Genomic DNA, 26133 nt, shown 5'->3' with positions numbered 1-26133 from the left:
ATGCGACCACTCCCTACATTTCATGGGCCGTGTGGTGTGTTACTGGGCCTTCTGTGTAGCCAGTAAGTGGTGCAGTTTCTGGGCTGCTAACTGTGTCCAAAAAAAAGTGGGGCAGGTTCTGGGCACTGTTGAAAAAAAAAAAAAAAAACATTTGTTTCCAAAAAGCAAGTGGGCAGTATATGGTCAGCTGTTAAACAATGCTGACCTGTCATGTTCCCATGCGTGGGTGCCTCTCACATGCTAAACACAACCCCATAAAGGTGCAGCCATTCTCCCACACCCTCTCCAGGGGATCCCAGGGAGGTTGCTGTACCAGGGCCCAAAATTTCTCTTGGCGACCCTGCGTGAACACCCCCCCCCCACACGCGCTGCCGCTACCACCACCCTGCCCACACCCACCAGTCCGCTCTCCCCTACCACTCCCGATGCGTGGATGGACTGGAGGCGGCAGTATTTTGGTCTAGTCTTTTCAGACCGTCCTCCTCTCTACTCAGAACGCAGGGCGTGACACGGCATTCTGGGAGAAGCACTGCAGTGTGAGTGCTGGACTGGGAGAGGCGTGATAATTAATGAGCACCCAGTGTTTCAATTCAATTGATCTGTGCTCTCGTTAATTATCACCCTCTTCGCCCCGGGTTTAGCCGTTCAGGTTAGAGCGCACTAACCAGGGGGTTTCTCACACATTTCTGCTCGCACCCTCCTGAGTATAGTCTCTATGTGAGAGCGACATTTAGGGCCGAATTCAATTAGTCGCAAGTCTCGTTAACGTGGGTTACTGTGGATTTTTTTATAAAAAAAACTGTGACCACAACTTTTTCCTATTGATTCAGAATCCGCGTTAAGCTAATGTGGATCTCAATGGGAGTTAACTTGGATTTTAGTTTGCACATTGGCTCAGAACCAATGAAACACCCAACCCCCAAGATGATTATTAAGGTGTTTAGAGGTTTTTGAAATAGTCAGATCTGGTCAATAAAGACATGCCATTTATGAGGCTATTTTCTACTAAAAGCTGAAAAAATGGTTAAATGCAAAGAGGAGACTTATGTTGCTTACCTGTTAAGTCTCGTTTTTAGACCCCATTGGGGCACAGGGATGACACTGAAGCCTGGAGAGGAGAGTCTGGGCACCAAATAATGAATTAAAATTACAGATAAGCCCAGGCTCCTCTCCTCTATACCCCTCCCCCAGCCACAGGCCATCAGTTTTGTTTGCAAGCCCATGGCAGGAACAAGGCAGAGGAGAAGGAAGTACGGCATACACACAGAACCATACAATCCATGGAAAGACTATACTTCGTGGCAGGAGCTAATGTTACACATTTTCCGCACCCCTTCATGTACCATGTTTCCTGGCCAGCATAATATGGGAATGAAAACTATAGGGTACTATACCATTACTGTAGTCTGCCAGTGTAGTATTTATTATATGCTATACAGTATTTCAATATAATGTGCCACCTACTGTTGTGTAAAATAGCATTAGAAGTTACAAGGAGGTTTGTGACCAAATGCAGACAGGAGTTTACGTAATAATTTTAAAGCTCTGCCACTACATAAATAAATATATACAGATATTATTATTTGCATTAGTTTATACTATATCAGCACTTTTATTATTATTATTCATTCATTACTTTAGCAACATCTGAATGACCTGATGACCAGGAAATGGCTTGGTGGCTCTAACGCTGTAGATACCATATGTGTCACCATAGAAGATTATTTTAATGACTTTGCGAGAATTAAAACCCATTACAAGCAGGTATGTGCCACTTTAATTTGTTCAGATCCCAATAAAATACTAAGTATGTTAGTCGTGCTTGTATTATATGTGAATAGCTGTTTATACCTTTTCACAGGAAGGCTCTCTGAAAGGTTATATTTGGGGAAAGTTTGAGGTTTAAAAAGTAATGTTAAAGTGTAGTTATAAATATGTCCTGTAACAGGAAATCTGCACATCTGCTTGTCATATTGTTTTCATTTTTCATAGAAAATGACCAGTAAAGCCCACAGGAAAGTAGTGACAGAATACATTAAAGCCATAATGCAGAGGCGGATTTGCTTCAGAAATGCCGAAGAACGCAAAGAGGGTGCAGAGCGCATGATTAAGGAAGCGGAACAGTTCAAATTTCTGTTTAAGCGTCTCACTTCTGTAAGTGGTCATTGCTTTGAATATAAAAGTAGCTACATTGTTGTATTGACATGCAATATGCAATAATTGCGCTAAACAAACTATTACAACTGACTTGGTAAATGCTGCCTTGTAACAAAATAGTGAATACCAGTTTTATAGCAGCAGTACCCCCTAGTTCTTCTACAGGGAGAATCCTCTAAGGCCACAGTTGGCTGTCAATGTTTCCATAGGCAATATATTGTAGCAGTTGTTCCATACAATGGTAGCACCGAAATGCCTGTAGTCTCCAATTCCTTTGTATTCTGTCTGCACGCGGATATGCTGTTTGAGAGTTCTGAATTCCATATAACAATGTTCTGTGTTTTTGTTTTTCTTACTGAAATGTGTCCAACTTGGATTATTTTAAACTGTATTAAATCTCAATTTTTTTTTTCTTTTCAGGGATTTGGTGAAGAGACAGATGGACTATGTAAAACTATTATAGACATTGCAGAGGTTATAAAGCTTACAGATCCCTCACTTCTTTACTTGGAAGTCTCCACTTTGGTCACTAGATATCCAGATCTCAGGTAATTTTCTTCTGCTGCTTTGTACATGTTGTGCCCTTTTTTTTCCCATTACTTAATATTCTAGCCATATTAACATTTGTTAACATGTGTAACCCTTGAGGTGTATATAGCCCAAATATCTTGTTTTTGGCGGTACAGTCCTCGTTTGCGGTCCGGCGGTTCAAATCCCGACAGCGTCAGGCCGACACGGCTGAAAATCCCAATCGTCCACAGGTAAGTATCCACTAACCTAACCCCCCAAACCCTCCTTAGGGATGCCTAAACCCAAGTCCCCCGGGGGGGTGCCTAACCCTCCCTCCCCCTAGCCTAACCCTAACCTCCCGAGGGGATGCCTAACCCTAAGTCCCCCCCGTGAGCCCTAAACCTAACCATCCCCCCCCCCACGGCTGTCCCGATCGAAGTGATGCCGGGCGCCGCTCTCCCGGCGTCGGTAAAATGACAGGCGTCTAGATTTAGACGTCTGTCATTAAACCCTCGCCGGGATAAAGCAGTCGGGAAGCCGGCTGTAGGGCTTACGTCCGCCGGCTTCCCGATTGCATACCTCGTTTGCGACCCTCAAGAGGGGTGGTGTTTCGACCAAAAGAGTGCATCTAGTCGGTAGTGGCTGATCTGGAGTGACTTTTGGGTGGATCACTAGTAGACTTATTTTGCCCGGCTATCTAATGCTTAACTGTTGGGAGATATGTTCTAGAACATAACAACTGAATGATGTAACACAACCATAATTTGTTGTTCTTTATTTTGTTTCTTTAGTAATTTGTTGTGTGTATTGTGCCATTTGTAGGGACTGACATTTGTGTTCATCACAGTGCTGTATAGGAGGGAGACGCTTAGATGTGTAAATTAATTGAGATATACAGTGCCTTGCAAAAGTATTCACCCCACTTTGCATTTTTCATGTTTTGTTGCCTCACAACCTGGAATTAAAATGGGTTGTTTGAAGGTGTGCATCATTTCATTCACAGAACATGCCTACAACTGTGAAGTTGTGTTTTGGGTTTTTTTTATATTGTGAATCAAACAACATTTAGGACAACATAACAGAAAACTTCAGCATGCATAACTATTCATCCCCCTAAAGTCAGTACTTTGTCGAGACACCTTTTGCGGCAATTGCAGCTGCAAGTCGCTTTGTATAAGTCTCTATGAGCTTACCACATCTCGCCCCTGGGATTTTTGCCCATTCCTCAAGGCAAAACTGCTCCAGCTCCTTCATGTTGGATGGTTTCCGCTCGTGAACCGCAATCTTCAAGTCTGACCACAGATTCTCAATTGGATTGAGATCTGGGCTTTGACTCGGCCGTTCCAACACATTTAAATGTTTCCCCTTCAACCACTCGAGTTTTGCTTTAGCAGTATGCTTCTGGTCATTGTCCTGCTAGAAGGTGAACCTCCGTCCCAGTCTCAAATCACAGGCAGTCTGAAACAGGTTTTGCTCAAGATTATCCTGTATTTAGCACCATCCATCTTTCCCTCAACTCGAATCAGTTTCCCAGTCCCTGCTACTGAAAAACATCCCCACACCATGATGCTGTCACCACCATGTTTCACTGTGTTCTTGGGGTGATGGATGTGTTGGGTTTGCGCCAGACATAGCGTTTTCCTTGGTGGCCGAAAAGTAAAATTTTAGTCTCGTCTGACCAGAGCACCTTCCTCCATACATTTGGGGAGTCGCCCACATGCCTTTTTGGCAAACTCAAATCGTGTCTTTTTTTTTTTTTTTTTTTTTATCGTTTATGGAATGAATTTCAGAGTACATTGAAAAAATGCAATGAGCAATAATGTAAATCATTAGAATACAATTCAAATTGGTGAAAAATCTATACAATACAATTAGAATTGGTTTATAGAATTGATTGGAGTGGGTAAAGTTGAAATTAGGGGTAAGGAGGGTTAAAGGAAAAAAAAAAAAAAACATGTGGGGAAGATAAAAGATAAAATAGATGAGAGGGTGAGGGGGGCGTTTTGGAAGAGTTGCAGCGAGAATAATCACCACTGTATTATCTAAGACCAGGAAGGGGCTCATTTTGATAATAATACCAAGGGTTCCATGTGCGTTGGAACTTCTGAACGCTATTGTTCCTTAAACTAGTAATGTATTCCATTTTTGCAACAAACCAGACTCTGTTCACGAGTTCTTGTCGGCTGGGAGTGTTCGGGGCCTTCCAATTATGGGCAATCTGATACTTGGCAGCAGAGAAAATGTGAAAAGCTAATTTATTGGAAATATTGGGTAAGTTATCGATCGGGGCGCAAAGTAGAAGATTAACAGGAGTGGGAATAGTCAGAGGTCTAATGAGTTGGGAGAGTAGGGTGCGAACCATGTTCCAGAATGGGACGATCACTGGACAGGTCCACCAAATATGGAAAAATGTACCTGTTTGACCGCAGCCTCTCCAACATAAGTTAGAAGAGTTAGGGTACATCTGATGAAGACGTTCAGGCACTAAGTACCACCTGGTGTACACCTTGTAAGAGTTCTCTCTGATAGCTACGCTGAAAGAACACTTTGAGATAGTTAGGCATATAGTATCAGAGGCCTCCTCTCCAAGGGATAAGGCTAGGTCTGATTCCCAGGCCTGTTCATGTGGTTCAAGTGGAGGAGACTCCAATGCTAGAATAGAATGATATATAGATGAGAGAGCCCCCTTGTTGTTAATTTTATAAATGCATAATATTTCAAAGGGTAGAGGATTGAGTGAGGGGTGTGCAGGGGAAGATGAATTCACAAATTGGCGGATTTGTAGGTATTGGTAGTGTAGAGTATTCGGAATTTATGTTTTTGTTGAATGTCTGCAAAGGACAAAGGGGAAAATGCCCCGACGATGTGGTGGAACCTTGTAACGCCAGCTAAGTTCCAGGGGCGAGCCATGCCAGCAGAAAGGCCTGGGAGGAATGCGGGATTGTTCCAGATGGGTGTTAAAGGGGAAGGGCGTGAGGAAAGGTTTAGTTTTTTATTTATTAGATCCCAGTTAGTAAGTGCCGATTTTATGGTGGGAAATAGAAAGGAGGACTTGGGACTGTTTTTATGAGAAAGCAATGGGAGGTAAGAGATTGAATGTAAATCAACAAGGTCACTTTCCAGGTCGACCCAACGCTTGATATGTCAAGGAGAATGCCATGAGACCAACTGACTCAGTCGGGTAGCATTATAGTAACGGCGTAGGTTGAGTAGACCCAAACCTCCCTCCCATGTGCGTTTGACAAGTATATCTCGACGGATGCGGGGTTTTTTATTGTCCCATATAAATTTGCCGAGCGTAGTTTGAAGAGAGTCTAGGGTGTGGGAAGGGATAGGTACAGGGAGTGTCTGAAAAAAATATAGCAATTTGGGAAGGACATTAATTTTTATGGCATTAATACGTCCTATCCATGAGAGATAATACGTTCGCCATTGTTGTAGGTCATTACAGATTGATCTGATGAGGGGGGGATAATTGGTTTTGGAGAGTGAGTCATAGGATTTTGTAATGTAGACTCCCAGGTACCTCAGGAAATCCCTCTTCCAAACGAATTTAAAGTTTGACTGTAACAACCTCCTCATATTACCTGGGATATGGAGGGGAAGGGCTTCAGATTTGTCATGGTTAATTTTGTAGCCCGATAAAGAGCCATAGAGAGAGAGCTCCTGAAATAGGTTGGGAAGTGACGTGAGCGGTCTTGTTAGTGTGAGAAGTACATCATCAGCGAATAAGGAAAGGGTGTATTGGGATTGTTTGATTTTAACACCGGCTATGTTAGGGTTTGCTCTAATACAGCTCGCGAATGGTTCTATGATAAGGGCAAATAACAGGGGTGATAAGGGGCATCCTTGTCTGGTCTCATTATTAATAGAAAATGAGTCTGATAGTATACTGCCTGCGGAAACCGAGGCGGAGGGGTTAAAATAGAGGGCATGAATCGCCTGTAAAAACTTGCCGCAGAGTCCGAAACTACAAGGTGTTTGGAACATAAATGACCAAGAGACCCTATCAAAGGCCTTCTCCGCGTCCAAGGCAGCACCAGAGAAGGAAGCTTGTGGGTATTGATATACTGGATTACATCAATAGTGCGTCTGGTATTGTCTAGTGCCTGCCTGGACGGGACAAAGCCCACCTGGTGAACCAGAGTGGGGAGAAGTGGGTTTAGCCTATTTGCAAGTACCTTGGCGAAAAGTTTTAGGTCGGTATTAAGCAGAGAAATTGGGCGGTAGTTAGACACTAATAATGGGTCTTTATTGGGTTTTGGGATGACGGTGATAGTAGCTTTGGTCGTATCCGGGTGAAATGATGATCCGTCTAGGATTTGGTTAAAAACCGTGGTTAAGTGGGGTATCAAGGTGGATTGGAAGGTTTTATAATAAGACATTGGAAATCCATCAGGACCTGGGGTTTTAAAGGGTTTTTGCATTTTAAGGGCCGAAAGAATTTCTTCGGCGGAGATAGAGTTGTCGAGAGCAGTGGAAGCCGCAGTATCAATGTGGGGAAGATTACAAGATTTATTATTAACAAGATGCTATGTAATCCGTAATTGAAGTGTCGGCTAGAGAGGGGAGAGGAGAACACTCAGGAATATTATAGAGGTGTTCATAATATGTTTTGAGTATCGAGTTGATGGTGGTAGGGTTATATTGAGGAGTGCCCTGATTATCTTTTAATACTGGGATTACGGTTTTGGCCTTCCGGGCTTTCAACCTATTGGCGAGTAGGGAGTCTGCTTTATTACTTTTTTCATAGAATTTTTGGTTAAGCCAACGTAAGGACTGTTCAGTTTTTTCAGCCTGAAGGGCATTGAAGGATACTTTTGCAGAAGTTAGTTGGTTATACAGGGAACGGGAGGCGAGTTGTTTATGAGAGGTTTCCAGGCGGAGGACCTCTTCTGTCAGGGAAGTCATTTGGTATCTACGTTTTTTGTTTCTGAAGGAGGCATAGCTGATATGTCCCCGGATAATGCCTTTATGTGTTTCCCATGCCAGTGGTGTGCATGTCGAGTTTGTAGTGTTCAGGGAAAAATAATCTTCAAGGGCAAGTTTAATTTTCTCCTGGAATTTTGGGATCTTCAAAAGAGTTTCGTGTAGACGTGTCGAAAAAAATCGAATGATGTAGTAATTATGGAGTGGTCAGACCAGTGATTAGTGACTATAGATGAGTCGGTGAGGTGTTTAGATGCTGGGGTGCAGCAGACGAAGAGATCAATCCTCGAGTAGGATTGATAGGGAATGGAAAAAAAGGTGAAGTCGCTGGAAGTAGGATGGAGAGCTCGCCAAGCATCAAAAAGGCCTGATTCCCGAAGATGTGAATTCAAAGATCTGGTCAAGGGACAAGGTCGTGAAGTAGTAGGGGCGGCAGATTTGTCAAGTTCATGATTGAGAACGGCATTGAAGTCTCCGCACACAAGAAGGTAGCCCCTCCTGTATTTATTTAGCTTGGAGAAAAAGGAGTTAAAAAATTATATCTGGCCATTATTAGGAGCATACACATTTGCTATTGTACATTCCAGGTTACCCAGTTTACCAGTTAATATAATGAATCTTCCATCAGAGTCGGTGTGTACTGAGTTTTGGACAAAGGGTACATTTTTGCTGATTAAAATCGCCACCCCGTTGTATTTCGATTGACTAGAGGAACAGTAGGAGGTAGGGAAGCTCTTGGAATGTAGAGAAGGGTGTATATTAGCTTTAAAATGAGTCTCTTGAATTAGAACTATCCCAGCTTTGAGACTTCGGACAGTTCGAAAAAGCGAGGATCGCTATTGAGGGGTATTCAAACCCTTGGCATTTAAGGAGGTGAAGGTTAGTGGCATAATTAAAGGGAATATTATAAAAAAATAAAAAATAATTAGTTTATAATAAGAAAGAAGGGAATCCGACTCGCTGGGGAGGTGGGGGGAATAGAAGGTCAGAGTAAAAGGGGGTAATGGGGAACGATCCAGATGGGAATTCCTCTTGTCCTGCAGAGGAAGACGCACACGGTTTTCAGGACTATAAAGTCCAAAAAGGTGGCAGGGAAAATGATCCGAGCTATCTTAGGGAAATTAGAAAATTTAAATTGTAAGATGGAGCAGTATTCAATATGGTGGGCGTGTGGAGGAAATCAGAAGTATAAGGTAGGATTGTTGGAGAGTCGTAACCCTCCAGTGGTGGTCATATAGTGAATGAAAAGAGAAATATGGCGGAAGGCGAAGAGGTCAGTGAAAGGTTAGGTATGAAGTACACAAAATTAAACCTTGAGATCAAAAGGAACAGAGCACCAAATATATAAACATACTTTAACAATCAATTGGGGTTCCCTTAGGGTTCACTAAAATTAAGTATATTACACGCATATATAAACTAAGGTAAACCGTTGAGGAATTATTGAATTGTCTGGGTGTACACAAACTTAAGAAAATAACTATTGATTGGAGCCACGACCAGACAATGGAACATTGAAAATAACTAATATATATCAGGAAGTAGAATAATAATACAGTTGAAAAGGATATAAAATGGTCGTTGGGGAAAGACCAAAAAAGTGTGTTGGGTGACCATTGAAAAAAAAGAGGGCAGTCCTGTTTGGTGACAACGAATCTCAAATTTGTAAAGTTCCCAGCAAGCATGTATTAGAATCTACAAAGTGAGGAAACAGTTAACTTCTTCAGGTAGTAGATGACGTCGTGGGAGAAGGGCCGGAATCTTCCAGATGAGTGAGAAAGTCTTTGTCCTCTCTGGGGTCTCTAATGGTAACTGTTTTCCCATTGAAGTCGATCAACAGTTTGAAGGGGAAGCCCCATCGCTAGCGGATACCCCGTGAACGTAGTGCGCTAGTCAGTTCTCTGAGTTCCCGGCGTTTGATGATTGTGAGAGGTGACAGGTCTTGAAAGAACTGGAGTTTAATGTTGTCGTATAAGATATGAGACTTATTGCGTGTTGGAGCCAGGACTCTTTCCTTATCTTTAAAACCGAGAAAGCGCACGATTACATCCCGTGGGGGTTCGCCATCTCGGGGTTTGGGTCTAAGGGCCCGGTGGGCTCTTTCTAGTTGTAGTTGCTGGGGACCCAGATCAGGGATAATAAAGGTGAATAATTTGTGTAGATAGTTCTCCAGGTTGTCTGGGGTTACAAATTCTGGGATATTCCGGATACGAAGGTTATTTCTTCTTTCCCGATTCTCTTAAGTCCTCATTTTTGGTGTGAAGATCAGCAAGGTCTTGAATAATATGGTCGAGGTCTCTGTGGGTTTCGTTTTGTGATTTTTGGAGAGCATCCTGACGGGACTCCAATTTAGAGGTTCTGGAGGACAATGATGAGAGATCGGATTTAATGGATGAGACCGCTTTGTCTAGTTTGGATTCCAAAGATTCCTTGAGGTCTGTGATAAGGGATCGTAAAGCCATGATGTCCTCTTAAGTGGATAGGGCTGGAGGTGGAGATTCATCGTCATCCGTCTGGTGACGATGCGGTGATGGGGGGGTCGATAGTCGTTGAGGATTTATCACCTTTGGAGAAGTGTTGAGCTATGTCACCACCCACTCGTTTTCTGGTGTTTGCGTTAGACCAGTTCATAATGATATCGTAGAAACAGCAGTGAGAGGGAGGTGGATTGGTGAAGGGAATACTTGGAGTAAGTTGATCAATGATAGGAGACCTGATATAACAGTGAGTTAGAGAAAAATACTATATTGAGCTAATTAACCTAATCTAGTAGCACTGGAGGGTGCAACATCGATGTGCTCAGGGACTCATTAATACAAGTTGTTGTTATATCAAATAAAGAGTGTCGTAGCAGCTCTGGATTGTTAAAGGGGGACCAACACTGCTAGCGGGAAAGTTCTGCAGGGAACTCAGAGATATATACAGTAGGTGCCAAGGACAGGAGAGTTATCTGGTTGCCTGTAGTGATGGTGACCCGCAGGGAGAAGGCAGGTCTCCTTACAAAATGGCGCCGGAGTGACTACTGGCTCAGTGCCCAGATTCCCGGTAAGTGTTGCTGTGTGGGATGAGGGTGGCAGGTAACTGTACCCCCAGGTCGTAATACCAGCAGACAGAGTGGGAGTGGGTGAAACTCTCAGTGATGGCGTCCGCAATAATGGTGTCCGCTTCAGATCCCCTGCAGGTCGCGATCAGGGGAGCAGCTTCGGGAGCTCAGGACCACTCTGTGCGGGTGTCGGTAAGCGGGGTCGGATCGGGAGCAGGTCCCGTGGGCGGCAGAGTGTGAGAAGTGCACTCCGGTGTGCACCAGGTGCTCCGTCGCGGGACGCGGACGGAAATTGAGGCCGCGGCTTCACTGGAGGCTGAGGGCCGCAACCCGCAGCTGTGTTTATAAACACTGCCCGGCTCCGCAAATCTGACTGCCCCAAGGTGTCGGGTCACTGTGGGATGAGGAGGGTGGTGATAAGCCGTCCGGGGTAGAAAATAGGCCAGAAGGTCTATCGAATTAGCAGGAGCTCCGGACACACAGGTCTGGCTTCTCTGGTTGTTAGGCCACGCCCCCCAAATTGTGTCTTATTTTATCACTAAGTAATGGCTTTTTTCTGGCCACTCTTCCATAAAGCCCAGCTCTATGTAGTATACAGATTATTGTGGCCACATGTACAGATACACCAGTCTCTGCTGTGGTACTCTGCAGCTCCTTCAGGGTTACCTTTGGTGTCTGTGCTGCCTCTTTGATTAATGCCCTCCTTGCCCAGTATGTGAGTTTTGGTGGGCGGCCCTCTCTTGGCAGGTTTGTTGCGGTACCATGTTCTTTCCATTTGATGATGATGGATTTGATGGTGCTCGGGGGATCATCAAAGATTTGGATATTTTTTTTTATAACCCAACCCAGAATTGTACTTCTCAACAACGTTGTCCCTGATTTGTTTGGAGAGCTCCTTGGTCTTCATGGTGTGATGCCTCTTGCTTAGTGGTGTTGCAGCCTCTGGGGCCTTTCAGAAAAGGTGGGTTTATACTGACATATAGCAAAGGGTGTGATTACATATGCACATGCCAATTTTCAGAATTTTATTTATAAAGATTTTTTATATATATTTTTCTCATTTCACTTCAACAAATTAGACTATTTTGTGCAGATGCATCAAATAAAATTCAGATAAAAAAAAATAAAAATACAGGTTGTAATGTAACAGAAAAAGGTAAAAAGCCAAGGGGTTGAATACTTTTGCAAGGTACTGTATGTAATATATATATATATATTTGTAGTAGAGAGAGGGGTCTATAAATATTGGTGGAAATTGTTGCTCTAAGAATGGATATGTGGCTTTCTAGAGAGAGGTATTTCTGGGCAGCTTTCTTTTTTGCACTGATGATTTGACCACTAATGGTGGCCTTGTGTGCTTCCCATATGAGACCTGGGACAATATCAAGAGTAGCGTTCTCATTAAATTATCAATATTAGCTGCTTTTATTTCAGAGAATGCTGATGGGTGTAGAAGTAGGGAGTCATCCAAACACCATCGGGGAGGGCAATAAATGAAAGGATAAGTGTGTAAATTCTGTTGGCACTTTTGTTTGTGAATTTAGTACAACACGCATAGATTTTGCACATCGAAATTGTGACTGGTAGGTTGCAAAGATTTTAATGTTATAATTAGAGGTGTTGAGCATGGTATAATTTGTGTACCCAATATTACACACCCATGTGAAGATTAAGTAGAAAGGGCGCATGGGGCATCCCTGAAAAAAGGACTTGTTTTATCCATATCCTCAGTGGAGACAGAACCCAGGCCTTCCTAGGGCTGCTGTTTGCACCTTTTAAGAGCACTATACATGGTAAAGCACAATTCTAGGAACTTTCCTACGAATGTAATCCTCCAAATATACCATAGTGACACATTTACAAAATACAGTCCTGATATTCCTTCAGTCTATTTTTAGGATAAATATGGAAAAGTTGATATTAATGGATTATTTTTACTCTTTGGACAATGCAGATTTGCAGCTGGGCCTACAAGTGATCACACATATCATTTTCACAGGATCACTTCCAAAAGCTGGCGTTTATTTGTAGTCTAGTTGTTCTCAAACTAAACCTTCCCAACAGGCCACATGTTTTGTGGATTTCTGTCTGGAAGCAGGTGGAATAATTACTGACCCAGCAAAATGTAACTCACCTGTGCATGATTCACAAAACATGACCTCTTGGTGCAACTTGAGGATTGGGGTTGTGAACCATTGCTTTTAAAACATGTGGAGACAGTGTAGTGATTTCCAAAGTGGTACAATACATGAGGAGCAACGATAGAGGGAGGTCTTGCTGGGGCTTTTAAAATGGATTGGCACATGAGGGCAATGCCAGACAGGAGGAGGTTGCAGTAGCCAATGTTGGAGAAGACTAGAGAGAATCTTGGTGTATACTAGCAATATTTCTGATTTGGAGTTGACCAGAGTGGGATAAAGTCTGGATGTGAGTAATAAAGCAAAGGGCAGAGGGGTTTGGTAGACAGGAAATTGTGGTGGTGTTGATGGTGAGGGAGATGTGAGAGAAAGTGGTCACTCTGAAAAAGGGGTATACAGTATTTACAAATTGTAGAAGAGGAGATGTTGCCCATAGAAACAAATCAGATTCTACTTAAAATGTATCTAGTTTTTTCTAGAAGATAACTAGAATCTGATTTGTTGCTATGGGCAACATCTCCACTTCTAAAACCCGCACTTTAGTAATAATACCCCCTAGAGACCATTGGTTACACCAGATAGTACTGATAAGAGGAGAGATGGGTTTGAATTATCAGCACAGAGGCTGTACTGTGGAGGTCAAATGAGCACCAGGTCTGGGAGTATGTCTGAGAGAGAGACTTCTGTAGAAGGGAGCTTGAGCAGATGTAGTGTTAAAGTAAATAGACCATGGGGTTGGGTACAGGATGCCGGTGTTCGGGATCCAGGTGACCAGAATCCGGTGCCAGCATACAGGGTTAGAATACCGACATTTGAAGATTAGTATCTTAATCCTCCCTACCCCCAACCCTAACCCTCCCTTCCTGGTGCCTACACCTAAACCCCCTCCCCCCTAGTGTCTAAACCTAACCCCCCCCTCTAACCCTAGTACTTACCGTTGGAATGCTGGCACCAGGATTCTGACAGGTGTCGGATTCTGGTGCCTGTATGCGAAGCGCCGGCATCCCGACTGTCGGGACTGTGACTGGATCCCAGAGGTTATCGTAGTGACAAGGAGGTTGAGTATTTTTAAAATGAAGAGAAATTTTGATGTGGAACATAGTGTGATCAGATGTTTTTGTCAGATGTTACTATGGTAAACTGAAGTAAAATTACAAGCATTTCATAAGTGTCAAAGGCTTTTATTGATAATTACATTAAGTTTATGCAGAGAGTCAATATTTTGCAGTGTTGACCCTTCTTCATTTGGGCATTGTTCGTCGCCAAACTGTTCTTGGATGGTTGGGAGAAGTTGCTCTTGGAGGATGTTTTGGTACCATTCATTATTCATGGCAGTGTTCTTAGGCAAAATTGTGAGTGAGTCCATTCTCTTGGCTGAGAAGCAACCCCACACATGAATGGTATCTGGATGCTTTACTGTTGGCATGACACAGGACTGATGGTAGCGCTCGCCTTTCCTTCTCCGGACAAGTATTTTTCAGATGCCCCAAACAATCTGAAAGGGGATTCATCAGAGAAAATAACTTTACCCCAATCCCCAGCTGTCCAATCCCTGTACCTTTTTGAAGAAAATCAGTCTGGCCCTGATGTTTTTCCTGGAGAGAAGTGACTTCTTTGCTGCCCTTCTTGACACCAGCACATCCTCCAAAAGTCTTCGTCCTGTGTCATGTCAACAGTAAAGCATCCTGAGACCATTCATGTGAGGGGTTGCTTCTCAGCCAAGGGAATGGGCTCACTCACAATTTTTCCTAAGAACACTGCCATGAATAAACCAAAACATCCTCCAAGAGCAACTTCTCCCATCCATCCAAGAACAGTTTGGTGACGAACAATGCCTTTTCCAGAATGATGGGGCACCTTGCCATAAGGCAAAAGTGATAACTAAGTGGCTTGAGGAACAAAACATCGAAATCTTGGGTCCATGGCCAGGAAACTCCCCAGACCTTAATCCCATTAAGAACTTGTGAACAATCCTCAAGAGGCGGGTGGACAAACAAAAACCCACAAATTTCTGACACTCCAAGCATTGATTAGGCAAGAATGTGTGGCCATCAGTCAGTATGTGGCCCAGAAGTTGATTGACAGCATGCCAGGGCGAATTGCAGAGGTCTTGAAAAAATGGTCAACACTGCATATATTGACTCTTTGCATAAACTTAATGTAATTGTCAATAAAAGCCTTTGACACTTATGAAATAGTTGTAATTTTACTTCAGTATACCATAGTAACATCTGAAAAGGTCTAAAAATACTGAAGCTGCAAACTTTGTGAAAACCAATACTTGTGTCATTCTCAAAACTTTTTTGGCCATGGCTGTAGACCTAAGAAGGAGCAGGATAAGAAAGAAAGAGGACATGATTGGTGTGTTTGAGTTTTGTTTCTGCTTATGTTGACCAGTGAGAGTGGTGGGTGTAGGAACAGTTCATAGATTCAGATTATAAGGAGGAAAATAGTGAAGATGAAATAATAGGGAAGGACATATAGGAATCCGCAGAGAGAAGAGCAGTTTTGAGAGTAATGTGGTCAACTTGAGTAGGAGAAAGGAGTAATGCCAGAAGTGTAGACCAATGTGGTTTAGCTGGGGTAGGTAATGAGTGCAGGGAGGAACAATTGATTCACGATGTAAAGGGCAATGGAGGAGGTGGAGGCTACTTTACTGTTCCCTGGCTGGGATTAATAGAGTTGGCTGTCTCTGCAGCTTTTGATGCTACTGATAGTTGGGCTTAGTGGTTTCAGTTGCCAAATAGAAATGGCAGCAGCAATAACAGGTGCGCTGGGTGGGCAGCTTAACAGATATGACAACAGCAGTGACCGATGAGCTCTGTGGTTTCAGCAGCTTAACACAGATGATCGTTTAATAGATCCTAAAGCAGCTTTGTGTTTGGAGTGATGTAAATTTTTGGTGCAACTGTTTCATTTACCAGTAATATCCACAAATATCCGATGCTTTTATATTTGCAAAAACATTAAAAAGTTGAAGTAGGGCTTAGAGTTGAACTAATGTGCAGCTACTGTAATGTTAGCTGCCAACCTCATGCCACATAATAGTAGCATAGCCTATCCCTATCCCACTCTTTGCTGCATAATAGTAGCATAGCCTATCCCTATCCCACTCTTTGCTGCATAATAGTAGCATAGCCTATCCCTATCCCACTCTTTTCTGCATAATAGTAGCATAGCCTATCCCTATCCCACTCTTTTCTGCATAATAGTAGCCTAGCCTATCCCTATCCCACTCTTTTCTGCATAATAGTAGCATAGCCTATCCCTCTCCCATCAGAGTGCTGGAATTGCCCATATATCTCCTAGATACTCAGGTTAGCTTCATGTCGGTCTAGCACTACCTACTTTAAGCCTGCCCACATGAGGACACACAAGACTTGGTTGATCAACATTCTCATTCTGTTTTACCCACACTCACATCATATCCTGCCCTTTCGTGTATCACCTGTTTTGTAGAATGAGAACCCGGCATATACCAGTTCACCTCAGTGCCTGCTTTACCCCACCCCCGCTGTATTCGCTGATCTGCCTCATCTCTGTCCTATCATTTTTAGTGCTACTCCTATACTGAATTCATCGTATTAAAATAAATGAAGAATGATAGTCCAATCAAATGTTTATATTAACATTCTGATTTCTTTCTTTTTCAAAAAAATAAAAAATAGAGATGATCATATTGCAGCTCTCCTAGCGATCAGAGGAGACGCCAGCAGGGAGATGAAACAGACCATCATAGAAACTGTGGACCAAAGTCAGAGGCAACAAAGCCCGAACTACACTCCGATATTTAAAGACATAATAGTTCCAAGTCTCCCAACGCTGAGCGTGCCAAAGCTCCTGAAATAGAAATCACATCTGTTGTTGGAGTCCGCTTGGGTGTGAATTGATTTTGGGTTTTCTTGTTGGTGGGTAAATGATTGCGGCTCCAGGTCTTTGAATTGTAACAACTAAATGTAATGGAAGTTTGCTTGTTTTATTTTACTTTATTTGCAAACAAAAACAGTTTAATAGAGAAAGAGCTTCTATTTGAAAAATATCACAAAGCCCCAATTTGTTTTACGTGATACTTCCTATGTATGTTTAACCTTTTTTAACAAAATTCACCTCACTTGATTTTTGTCATTTACCCACAAAGATTTTTAAACACCAGACTACAGTGTAATGACTTACTAGGAGAGAGATGAGCTTGTAATTATCTGAAGATACCATACCAATATTTATTTATCAGAAAGCCACTGTTATTTTTGATGTGCTTTCAGCAAGCTGGAGGGAAGCAGACAGATTGAATGTTTTAAATTCCCCAATGTTCGTGTAATAAATGTAATTAATCATATATAGTGTTTGATTAACTATTCATTCTGAAAATGCTTTGTCATGTGATATATGTATTCCTGGTGTATAGCTATATGAGCCACTAGTAAATGAGCCCTGTATCTGCCGAGTCACCCCAGCAGAACATCCTCCTCGTGTCTCTATACCTACCCTCCCAATCTAGGTCCTCTTTTCTCCCATCACTGTGATGAGCATGTGCACATCACACATTACACATAATCTGCACATGAGGTGCTTTATTTTACATGTCATAGCTACACTCACACACATTGTGTTCTCTCTCTGACAGAAATGAAGAATGTTGCATTGTTTCTGAATAGTCTGCACTACTAATAAGTACATGAAATGCCACTTTCAGGTTTTTTATAATTTTTTTAAAATCCATCACGTCCCTGCTTAGAGCCTATGGGGCGTTTCACTTGTTTTATCGCACGGGAGATCAGGGTGCGATATTCTATTGGTTTTTAGCACCCTTGCTTTATCACACATTTCGCACCCAAAGGACTTATCGCACATTTCTGCTTGCCGCCTCAGGAGAGTGCCAGCAGAAATGCCGGCAACTATCACGTCCGAATGGAGCAACAATTGAATTCCCCTCTATTTGTGTATGACCTAATTTTCTGAGTCACGAGTCATCGCTCCTCAACGCTTTCAACAGCAGACATTAAAATACTAGAATAAATGTAATATTATTTGGAATAAAATTATACAATTAAATATTTACAAGCAAACAAATGTTTAGGATACATTTAATTACCCAGAAGAATTGCAGCAAGAGGGCAGAATGAAGCAGAAAGCTCTCTGCTGAATAGCTTCTCTTGATTTCGCCTTTCTTAATATTCCCCACTTGTCCTCTTTGCAAGGTTTGACAAACCTCGGCCTTAGTATGAATAGAATGGTTTACATTTGTAACATTGTAATAAAGTGGCAGTGAATGCTATGTGAATGTTTTACCCTGTAGTTTATTGGGCATGAGTGCATGCTTGTCTCCCATTGTACTTTCACCTAGTGTATCACAAATGTGAAAACAATTGGTACTGCACTTTCAGGCTTTTAAAGGTCATTTAAATAACTTTGTATGACTATAGGTGTTATAGCATACTACAGTTTGAAATCATTTGGAAAATATAAACAATGGAAAATGTTTTATTTTAGATGTGTATGTACATTTTTCAGCTTGGAAGTATGTGTTCTTAAATTGTGTTAATATTGACATCTCTGCGTTACATAATGTTTTTGGGAAAAACCACAATTAGCAGAAATAATCTATTTTTGTAAGGATTTGTGGGAGTAAGGAGCCAATCACAACCATCTTATAATGCAGCTTTATAGGAATAACATTATAAAATACTGTAGTTAGTACAGTTGTTTTCGCATTGTTTTTATTAAATAATTCTGTACAATATCTAATAAATCAAACCCTGCTTTTTAAATTTGATGTAAGAATATAAACTTATGGTGTGAAATGATGGTGGTTTATTATTTTGTAAAGTAAAATTTTCATTGTCTGACTTGCTGAAGCTCAGAAAAGCTGCAACAATTGCCATAGTTGCTTGAAAAATAATTGTAATTTTTCCAGACTGTGTGATTCCAACACTATAGTAACAACACACTGTATGGGTTTATAATGTAAATACAGACATTTTTATAGAATGTAAAATGAGCAGACCAATATTTAATGGCTTTTCAAATACAAAATACAGCTGATATTGATATATAGAAGTAATAGAGAATTTTAAAAAACCCATAGCATGATTAAAAAGATGATGACATGCAACTGTATCAAAACTTAATGAGGATAATACAATATCCGATCCTCATATTAGGTTTCCATTAGAAATCTTGGCCGTCTGGAACTTTACTCAAGTTTAGTTCAGTTTACTGGACATCTCATTCTATGGCAATTGTAAGCTGGGTACACATTGAGACAATTTGTTTCTAGCCGAATCTGAACAACATATTGGCCGCATCACTCAGTGTGAACGGTCAATATGTGCACTACCACGGTTGCATACAGTATTGGCCAGGCTGTGCTGCCACTAAACTGGACGATATTGCATGTGTTGGGATGATGAGGCTTCCTACCCCTGGATCACGGTATGAGAAACGCTGCTCTTCGGTTTTATTAATTTTCCAGCCGGCTGGGGAGATGAGAAAAACTCAGCACACACTGTGATGAATTCAATTCAGCTCTCGGGCACATCTCCTTTGAGCTTGTCTTTTTATCAGTTCAAGAAAACTGCTGTTACAAACATTTGCCAAAAATGGTTTAACAGAAAAGTACACATATGATTGCTTAACAAGTACATAGGATGTGTCAGAGGATCTTAACTTTGTCTTGTCTCCTTGAAATCCAAACTTAGTATCCTATTTTGGGAGCTGTCGGCTGTTCCTGTATGTCAGCTGCTGGTCCGATCTCATGATATTTGTGTAAAGGAAAATGGCTTTTTCTAATAAGTACTGATGAATCTTATGTTTTAAATAAACAATCTATACATTATTATAGACCCTCACAATCCTCTCTTTTTATTAAAACATAATATCCCTCCCTTATTGGAGTCATGGCTTTTCATAGTATCTATATTACTTCCATAGTCACCCTAATGATGGTATTCAAATAGATGCTAGCATCATTCATTACTAGATTACCAAGAGTCCTGGTGCATCTTTCCCTAGAAAGAGGGGTTTCTTCCAACATCGGTACTACAGAAAACACATTTCTTCTCAGGTGTGATCAATGTAATTCTTTCACACGCTAAGCACTTTTCCTACTCTGAGGCACTCTTCTTATGTGGGACAAAGAGAGTCCCTACCGGGGCAGATGCCTGATTTACAAGATTCCTAAAATTATAAGATAGATAGCAATTCCACAAAATGAGCAAAATTAATACAATGATTATAACTATTACTAGGTGAATGAGACCACTAAACATCCTATGGACTGAAGGTGAGTTACCTGTGAACACATCCCACCAATGGTGCTGTAAATTATCTTTTAATTGTGTGGCTACTTCCACAAATTTCTCTGCTTCTACAATTGTCTGCATTTGTGCATGATGGGCAGAATAGTTTACTTTCTGTAAGTGGTGAGCAAATTTTTCTGTATTATTAATGGCATTAATGATACTTTGGAGATTAACTGTAAGGTTATGGGGAGGTATCTCAGTCACCTGAAATTCAAACTGTACATCTTCTTGTCTCTTCGCATAGAACACATAAGTAGTGTTCTTCCACCTGAGGTGTGTAACGTTAAATAAGCAAAATGGATTTGGTAAATTATACAGGGAAGTTATATTCATATCATATGTGACTAGGCATACAACCTGAGGCTCTAACTCTAAACACATATCCACCTCTTTATCATACAATTCCCAGTTGCATACACTGGTGGGGTGTTCTAACTTACAAGGCTCATATAGCTGTGTTTGCTGAGGACATACTAATCCATCCTCTGTATCAGTACATAGGGATAAGTCATGTGTCCTATTACTGGTGTCTGTGTGTACCTCTCATCTGGGGAGTCCACAACTGAGTGCCTCCAGTAGTTGTCCACAAGGGGACTGGTAAGATAAAGTACTTACACATAACCTGTTTCTGTATGTCATTATACACATGAACTTCACCTGTGCAAAAGTTGTCAGTACACATCTTTCCTTGAATTTATAGCCATAACAAGGAAGATATATTAAACATCCTTCTGTATACTTGTTCGTTACCTGTCATTAACTGTGTTTGTACTTTGCCCCTTTTGCATATTTTGATGCATGGTTCTGAGAGAACATTCAGTCCAATTAAACAGTTCAGAAACATTTGTTGACAGGTAAAGTGTGTTAAACAATGTGCTATTAAACACCTGTAAATATTCATTATCCCAAGATATACTGGTCTGTAATGGGGTAAATACTGTAGGCCAGGGCTCGACAAATCCCGGGGGCCAGGTCGCCATGGCAACCAGATTTTGCTACCTGGCGACCAGATTATCTGGGGAAGCAGATCCTCGTCAGCCCTAGCGGAGATTTGTGGGTTTAAAACTTATCGGATCCTGTAGGACGCGCTGGCAGGCACTGTGTTGTGCAGCAGTAGCCAAGTGCCGCGCAACGGCGTATCCCCCAGCCAATTACCTCTTTTGCTCCTGCTGGGAGCAAAAGCCATTTGCCGCATGTCCCCATCGAAATAGTGTGTCCTCAGCCAGTCACCACGCGGCGCTGTGTCTCCCAGTCGCCGCGCGGCGACATGTCCTGAGACCACCTCTTCCCCCCAGCGCGCCGCGCTCTATATCTATTCCCGCCGGAGGCTAGAGCTACCCGGGGGGGGCGCATAAATGGAGATGGGAAAGGCAGCATAGGCTGGGCAGCAGCAGCAGAGAGGAGCCCGGTTCTTGCAAGCTGAGGTAGAGGCACCAGGTTCCTGAAGGAGAGCGGCATCACCCTCTAGCAGCAAGCGCTCCTGAGGTGGACACTGCACGGGGCAGAAAGGAACTGCAGGCATACAACAGTGAGCAAACGATGTAACCACTGCCCCAAGTGATATCTTCCATTACCCCCTCCACCAATACTGCGCCACCTGCCATCTACCCTGCCCCTTGTACTGCCCCAGCTGTTATCTACATTTGCGCTCTCCCTACCCCCCCAGGGCGGCCCCAGCTGCTATCTTGACCCCCTAACCCCATCCTTGCCCCCCAGTACTGTGCCAGCTTCTATCTAACCTTGCCACCCCTTCCTACCCCTAGTTCTGCCTGCCCCTAACCCCCTCCCTGCCCCCTCCCAGTACTGTGCCAGCTGCTCTCTGCCCTCACCCTGCATAATATCTGTTGGGACACCAAAGTGAGGGGTCCCTGGGACCCACAATTTTTCTCTCTGTGCAATCACTGTATGCCACACGGCGGCTGCTGCTGCATACACTATCAGCTGCATTCCTCATTGCACTGTAATATAATTTATAAGACTCATGCACATTTCTTCTGGACCGTCATTTTTTTAAAATATATATTAATTAGGGACCTACTGTGGCATAATGTGAACTTTGGTTTTAATGTGTGGCAATATATGTATTTGTTTCTACTGTGTGGCATAATGTGCATTTGGGCCCTACTGTGTTTCCTAAAATGAATGTGGGCCCTACTGCATGGCATATTTTGAATCTGGGACAGAATGTGCTGACCATTGAGGAGGCATGTGTGGCATATGGGGAGGTTGAGGGGCACATGGGGAGGTTGAGGGGCACTGAAGGGGCATGTGTGGTGGTCTATACAAGCTTTCATAAATTTTGGTATGTACGATGGTCTGGCTCCTAAACTTTTAAGATGGCTCCTAGATTTTACAAAAATTTGTCGAGCCCTGCTGTAGTCATCCATGTAGCTAATCATCTCATATCTTCTCCTGCTGGCTAAAGTTTCTATATCTATACTATTAAGTAACCCTATACCTGTTCCTGATGCTCCTAGCAATCTATCATACCATTCTCTCTTTTGTCTGCTATAGCACTTTGGATCTGGGCGGAAAGAACTATTAAATCTTAATATAGTGGTTTGTCTTTGGATACCCACATTTACACAAGTGGAGAGAACTTTAACTAGTGAGTCATTCCTTATAGTGGGCTTGCTATTTAGGACTTACATCCTTGTCATTATTACTGAATTATTTATTAATTGTGTGGTATTAGTGCAAACTAGCACTACACCTCTTTCTATAGTTGTTGGGCTTCCTATGGGTATACCAGGGTCCGTACTATTGACACACTGAATACCCTCTGCCCATGTATTCTTAAATCCTTTATAGCCCGTAAACTTATCAGTACAACACTTGATTTTTTTCCCCACTTATGATAGTAATATTATCATGCTCCCTTGGTGCCCAGTAGAGATGCCTTATATTATATTGTCCAAAACTTGTTATATATATCGAACCTCCTGACCAGGTTACATTAAATCTGTGTAACTGGTAAGTCTGGTTACCATAGACTACCCTAGAGTACTCTATTTGTCCTCCTGTTGTCCCCGGGTGTGTGTGCAATACCCTTAGACTAAGTATAGCCAACATTATCAAACAATAAGGATTCATGATGGTGGTTTAATCTTGACCATCAACTGCTTGCAATGTGAGGCGTGTATCCATGTGCTCTTTCCTCCAATTTTCACTGAAGTTGTTGTAATCAACAAAACCTGATATGGACCATCATATCTTGGCTCCAGAGACTTTCTGACGTGTCTCTTAGTGTATACTCAAACACCCGGTTCCAATGAATGTACATCAGGTACCGCTTCTGGGTCTGGAAGGGAGGAGAAAACTAAAGAATGGATGTTATTTTTTCTTGACTACAAAGAGTAGCTACATAGTCTGTTAAATCTGCATGATTGTGCTGCAACTGTTGGAGGATATAACACCTGTCTTAGGAGGTCCTGAGATTAATATTTCATAAGATGACAACTTATGTTTCTTACTGGGGGTGGTTCTTACTGAATATAAAGCTATGGGCAGACATTCCACCCATGTCTTGCCTGTCTGTGCCATCATCTTTTGTATCTTTAGTTTGAGGGTACCATTTAGTCTCTCTACACGCCCACTGGCCTGAGGCCTATAAGGGGTATGAAAGGCTTGTTCAATGCCCATATCCTTCATGATATGCTGCATAATTTCTCCTGTAAAGTGTGACCCTCTATCAGACTCTATAGTTTCTGGAATACCATATCTGCAAATTACTTCCATTTCTTGGCTGTTGTTATTGCAGTGACTTTAGCAACTGGCCAAGCCTCTGGCCAATTAGAGAAGAAGTCTGTACAAATGAGGGCGTACTCATATGTCCCCACCTTAGGCAACTGAATATAGTCTATCTGCAGTCACTGAAACGGGTAAAATGGCTTTGGTGTATGCCTCTGTGGTACTTTTACTGTTTGTCCTGGATTGTGTTTCCCACACACCTGGCATGATGCTATGTATGCTTTAGCTGCCTCATTAAAGCCTGGTGCTATCCAGTGCTGGAGCACCATGTTTACCATGGCCTCCTTTGAATTATGCACTGGACCGTGGGCCAGCTGGGTCATCAGTGGATATAGAGCCCTTGGGAGGCACCACCTGGTGGCTTTAGCCCAATGCATATTAACACAGGTGGCTCCCTCTTTTTCCCAGCCTCTCTTTTCACCTTCTGTGGCTTGTTCTTGAAACTGGTGTAATGCCTGTATGTCCATGGGGTCTTTCTTTGTGTCTGTTTCTATACCATAGAGGGCTAGGATAGGTAACAGGGCAGCTTGCTTAGCCGCAGCGTCTGCTTTGGCATTCCTCTTGGCCTCAGCTGTTTTCTCCTTGGTGTGTGCTTGCACCTTTAAAATGGCTACTCTACTTGGAAGCTGTAAGGCTGCAAACAATGATCTAATGAACTCAGCATGCTTACTGGGTTTACCAGCTGAGCCCATAAAATCCCTACTCTTCCAAATAGGCCCGAAATCATGGGCCACACCCCAGGCGTACCTGGAGTCAGTGTAAATGTTTGCTGTCTGATTTTCAGCCATTATACATGCCTCAGTGAGTGCCCTCAACTCTGCTTCCTGTGCTGAGCAGGAAGGTAGGAGTGGTTGCTGAATCAATACCTCATCTAAGGTGACTGCATACCCTGTTCTTGGGGACCCTTCATGATAATATCTATAGCCATCTACAAGCAATTCCCAGTCTGGATTAAATAATGGAACATCTGTCACATTCTCTAGGTACTTAATTTCCATTTTCATAAGTTCAAGACAATCATGGTCAGAAAAATTTTGATTTGTATTTTTATCTGACTATTTGCAGTACATTATCCCCCACATTATCCTCACTGTTGTGTTTCTTATTGCCATTACCTGGTATGTTGTCAACAGGTGTATGTATGCCTGCCTCACTATTCCCCTCTTTTGAATCCTGCATTGGAAACAATGTAGCAGGATTCAACACTGCACCTCTTAATGGTCACATTGGTAGGGATTAGTAGGGCTACCTCATACTTGGTTAACCTGGCTGCAGAATGATGCTTTGTTCTGGCCTGGTTAAGTATTTATGTTACTGAGTGGGGAACCTGTATGATCAATGAGTGGTCCAGCACTAAATCTGCTGCCTTGTCTTTAAGCATAGCTGCAGCTGCTACTGCTTTTATACAAGAGGGTGCTCCTTTGATTATACTATCAAGCTGCAATGAATAATATGCCAGGGGCCGTTGTTTACCACCATGTTCCTGCACTAATACGCCTTGAGCATGTGCTTGTGTTTCATGATAGAATAGCATAAAAGGCCTGTCATATCTGGGTAATCCTAATGATGGTGCTTGTGTAACTGCAGTTTTTATCTGCATAAAAGCTTCCTTCTGTTCTGATGTTACTGTTTTGTTTTTTGTATCTGTCAACGCATCATAGAGGGGCTGCATTATGAGGGATGCATTGGCAATCCATTCCCTGCAATACCCTATTAGTCCTAGAAATGCTCTGAGTTGTCTGGTGGGAGTGGGTTCTGGCACTTTCTGTATAGCTGATATCCTATCTTGGGTCAAATGTCTTGTACCTTGAGAAATACATTGTCCTAAAATGGTGACTTTTACTTGATCTGTTTGCAATTTTTCTTTTGACACTGCAATTTTGTTCACACAGAAAAATAAGTAATGATTTAATTTCACTTTGACACTGTCCCTCTGTATCTGCACATAGGAGCAAATCATCTATGTACTGCAACAACTGGGTAGTCTCAAACTGTGGTCTCCACCTTTGCAGTATGATGGACATAGCCTCTGTAAATGCAGATGGAGAGGTTGCCCCTCCTTGGGGTAATCTAGTGTTACGAATTCTGATGCCTACTCCATGTGACACCACAAGAACCCAGCTAGCGAGATCTTCCGCAAATAACAACCACCCGTTGTTCCCTCAGAACTAGGATACATTCACTGGTACTTAGGTGGCCGCCTGGACTTATGCTTGAGGAAGTAGTGGCTCACTTGAAGATACAGGGGAATTCAATAGGTAAAGAATGAACAGTTAGGACTGACACGATGATGATAAAGATATCT

The 26133-nt window shown here is 42.4% G+C and overlaps 2 protein-coding genes across 2 annotated transcripts in view; one reads left to right on the top strand and one right to left on the bottom strand.

The window, feature by feature from the left end:
- The window catches only part of EXOC3 (exocyst complex component 3), a 64679-nt gene extending 45095 nt beyond the window's left edge, over positions 1–19584 (top strand). Inside the window, exons 10-13 of the mRNA XM_088442308.1 lie at positions 1642–1764; positions 1993–2154; positions 2578–2705; positions 16446–19584. Of these exons, the coding sequence (XP_088298434.1) occupies positions 1642–1764; positions 1993–2154; positions 2578–2705; positions 16446–16626 (594 nt within the window). The 3' untranslated portion in view covers positions 16627–19584. The remainder of the gene's footprint in view (positions 1–1641; positions 1765–1992; positions 2155–2577; positions 2706–16445) is intronic.
- Positions 19585–23947: 4363 nt separating this feature from the next.
- LOC148511384 (uncharacterized) lies at positions 23948–24832 on the bottom strand. Its single transcript, XM_088442296.1, has one exon. It carries the CDS (start codon positions 24830–24832, stop codon positions 23948–23950), a length of 885 nt encoding a protein of 294 aa, XP_088298422.1.
- Between the last annotated feature and the right edge of the window lie 1301 nt (positions 24833–26133).

This window comes from Taudactylus pleione, unplaced genomic scaffold (genome assembly GCF_031769625.1).
Source record: "Taudactylus pleione unplaced genomic scaffold, aTauple2 ptg000309l, whole genome shotgun sequence".
Lineage (NCBI taxonomy): Eukaryota > Metazoa > Chordata > Amphibia > Anura > Myobatrachidae > Taudactylus > Taudactylus pleione.
This window is presented reverse-complemented; position numbering and strand designations above follow the sequence as displayed.

Coding starts and splice junctions, on each gene's coding strand:
- LOC148511384 (XM_088442296.1), bottom strand. CDS start 24,832: ATGAAAATGGAAATTAAGTACCTAGAGAATGTGACAGATGTTCCATTA.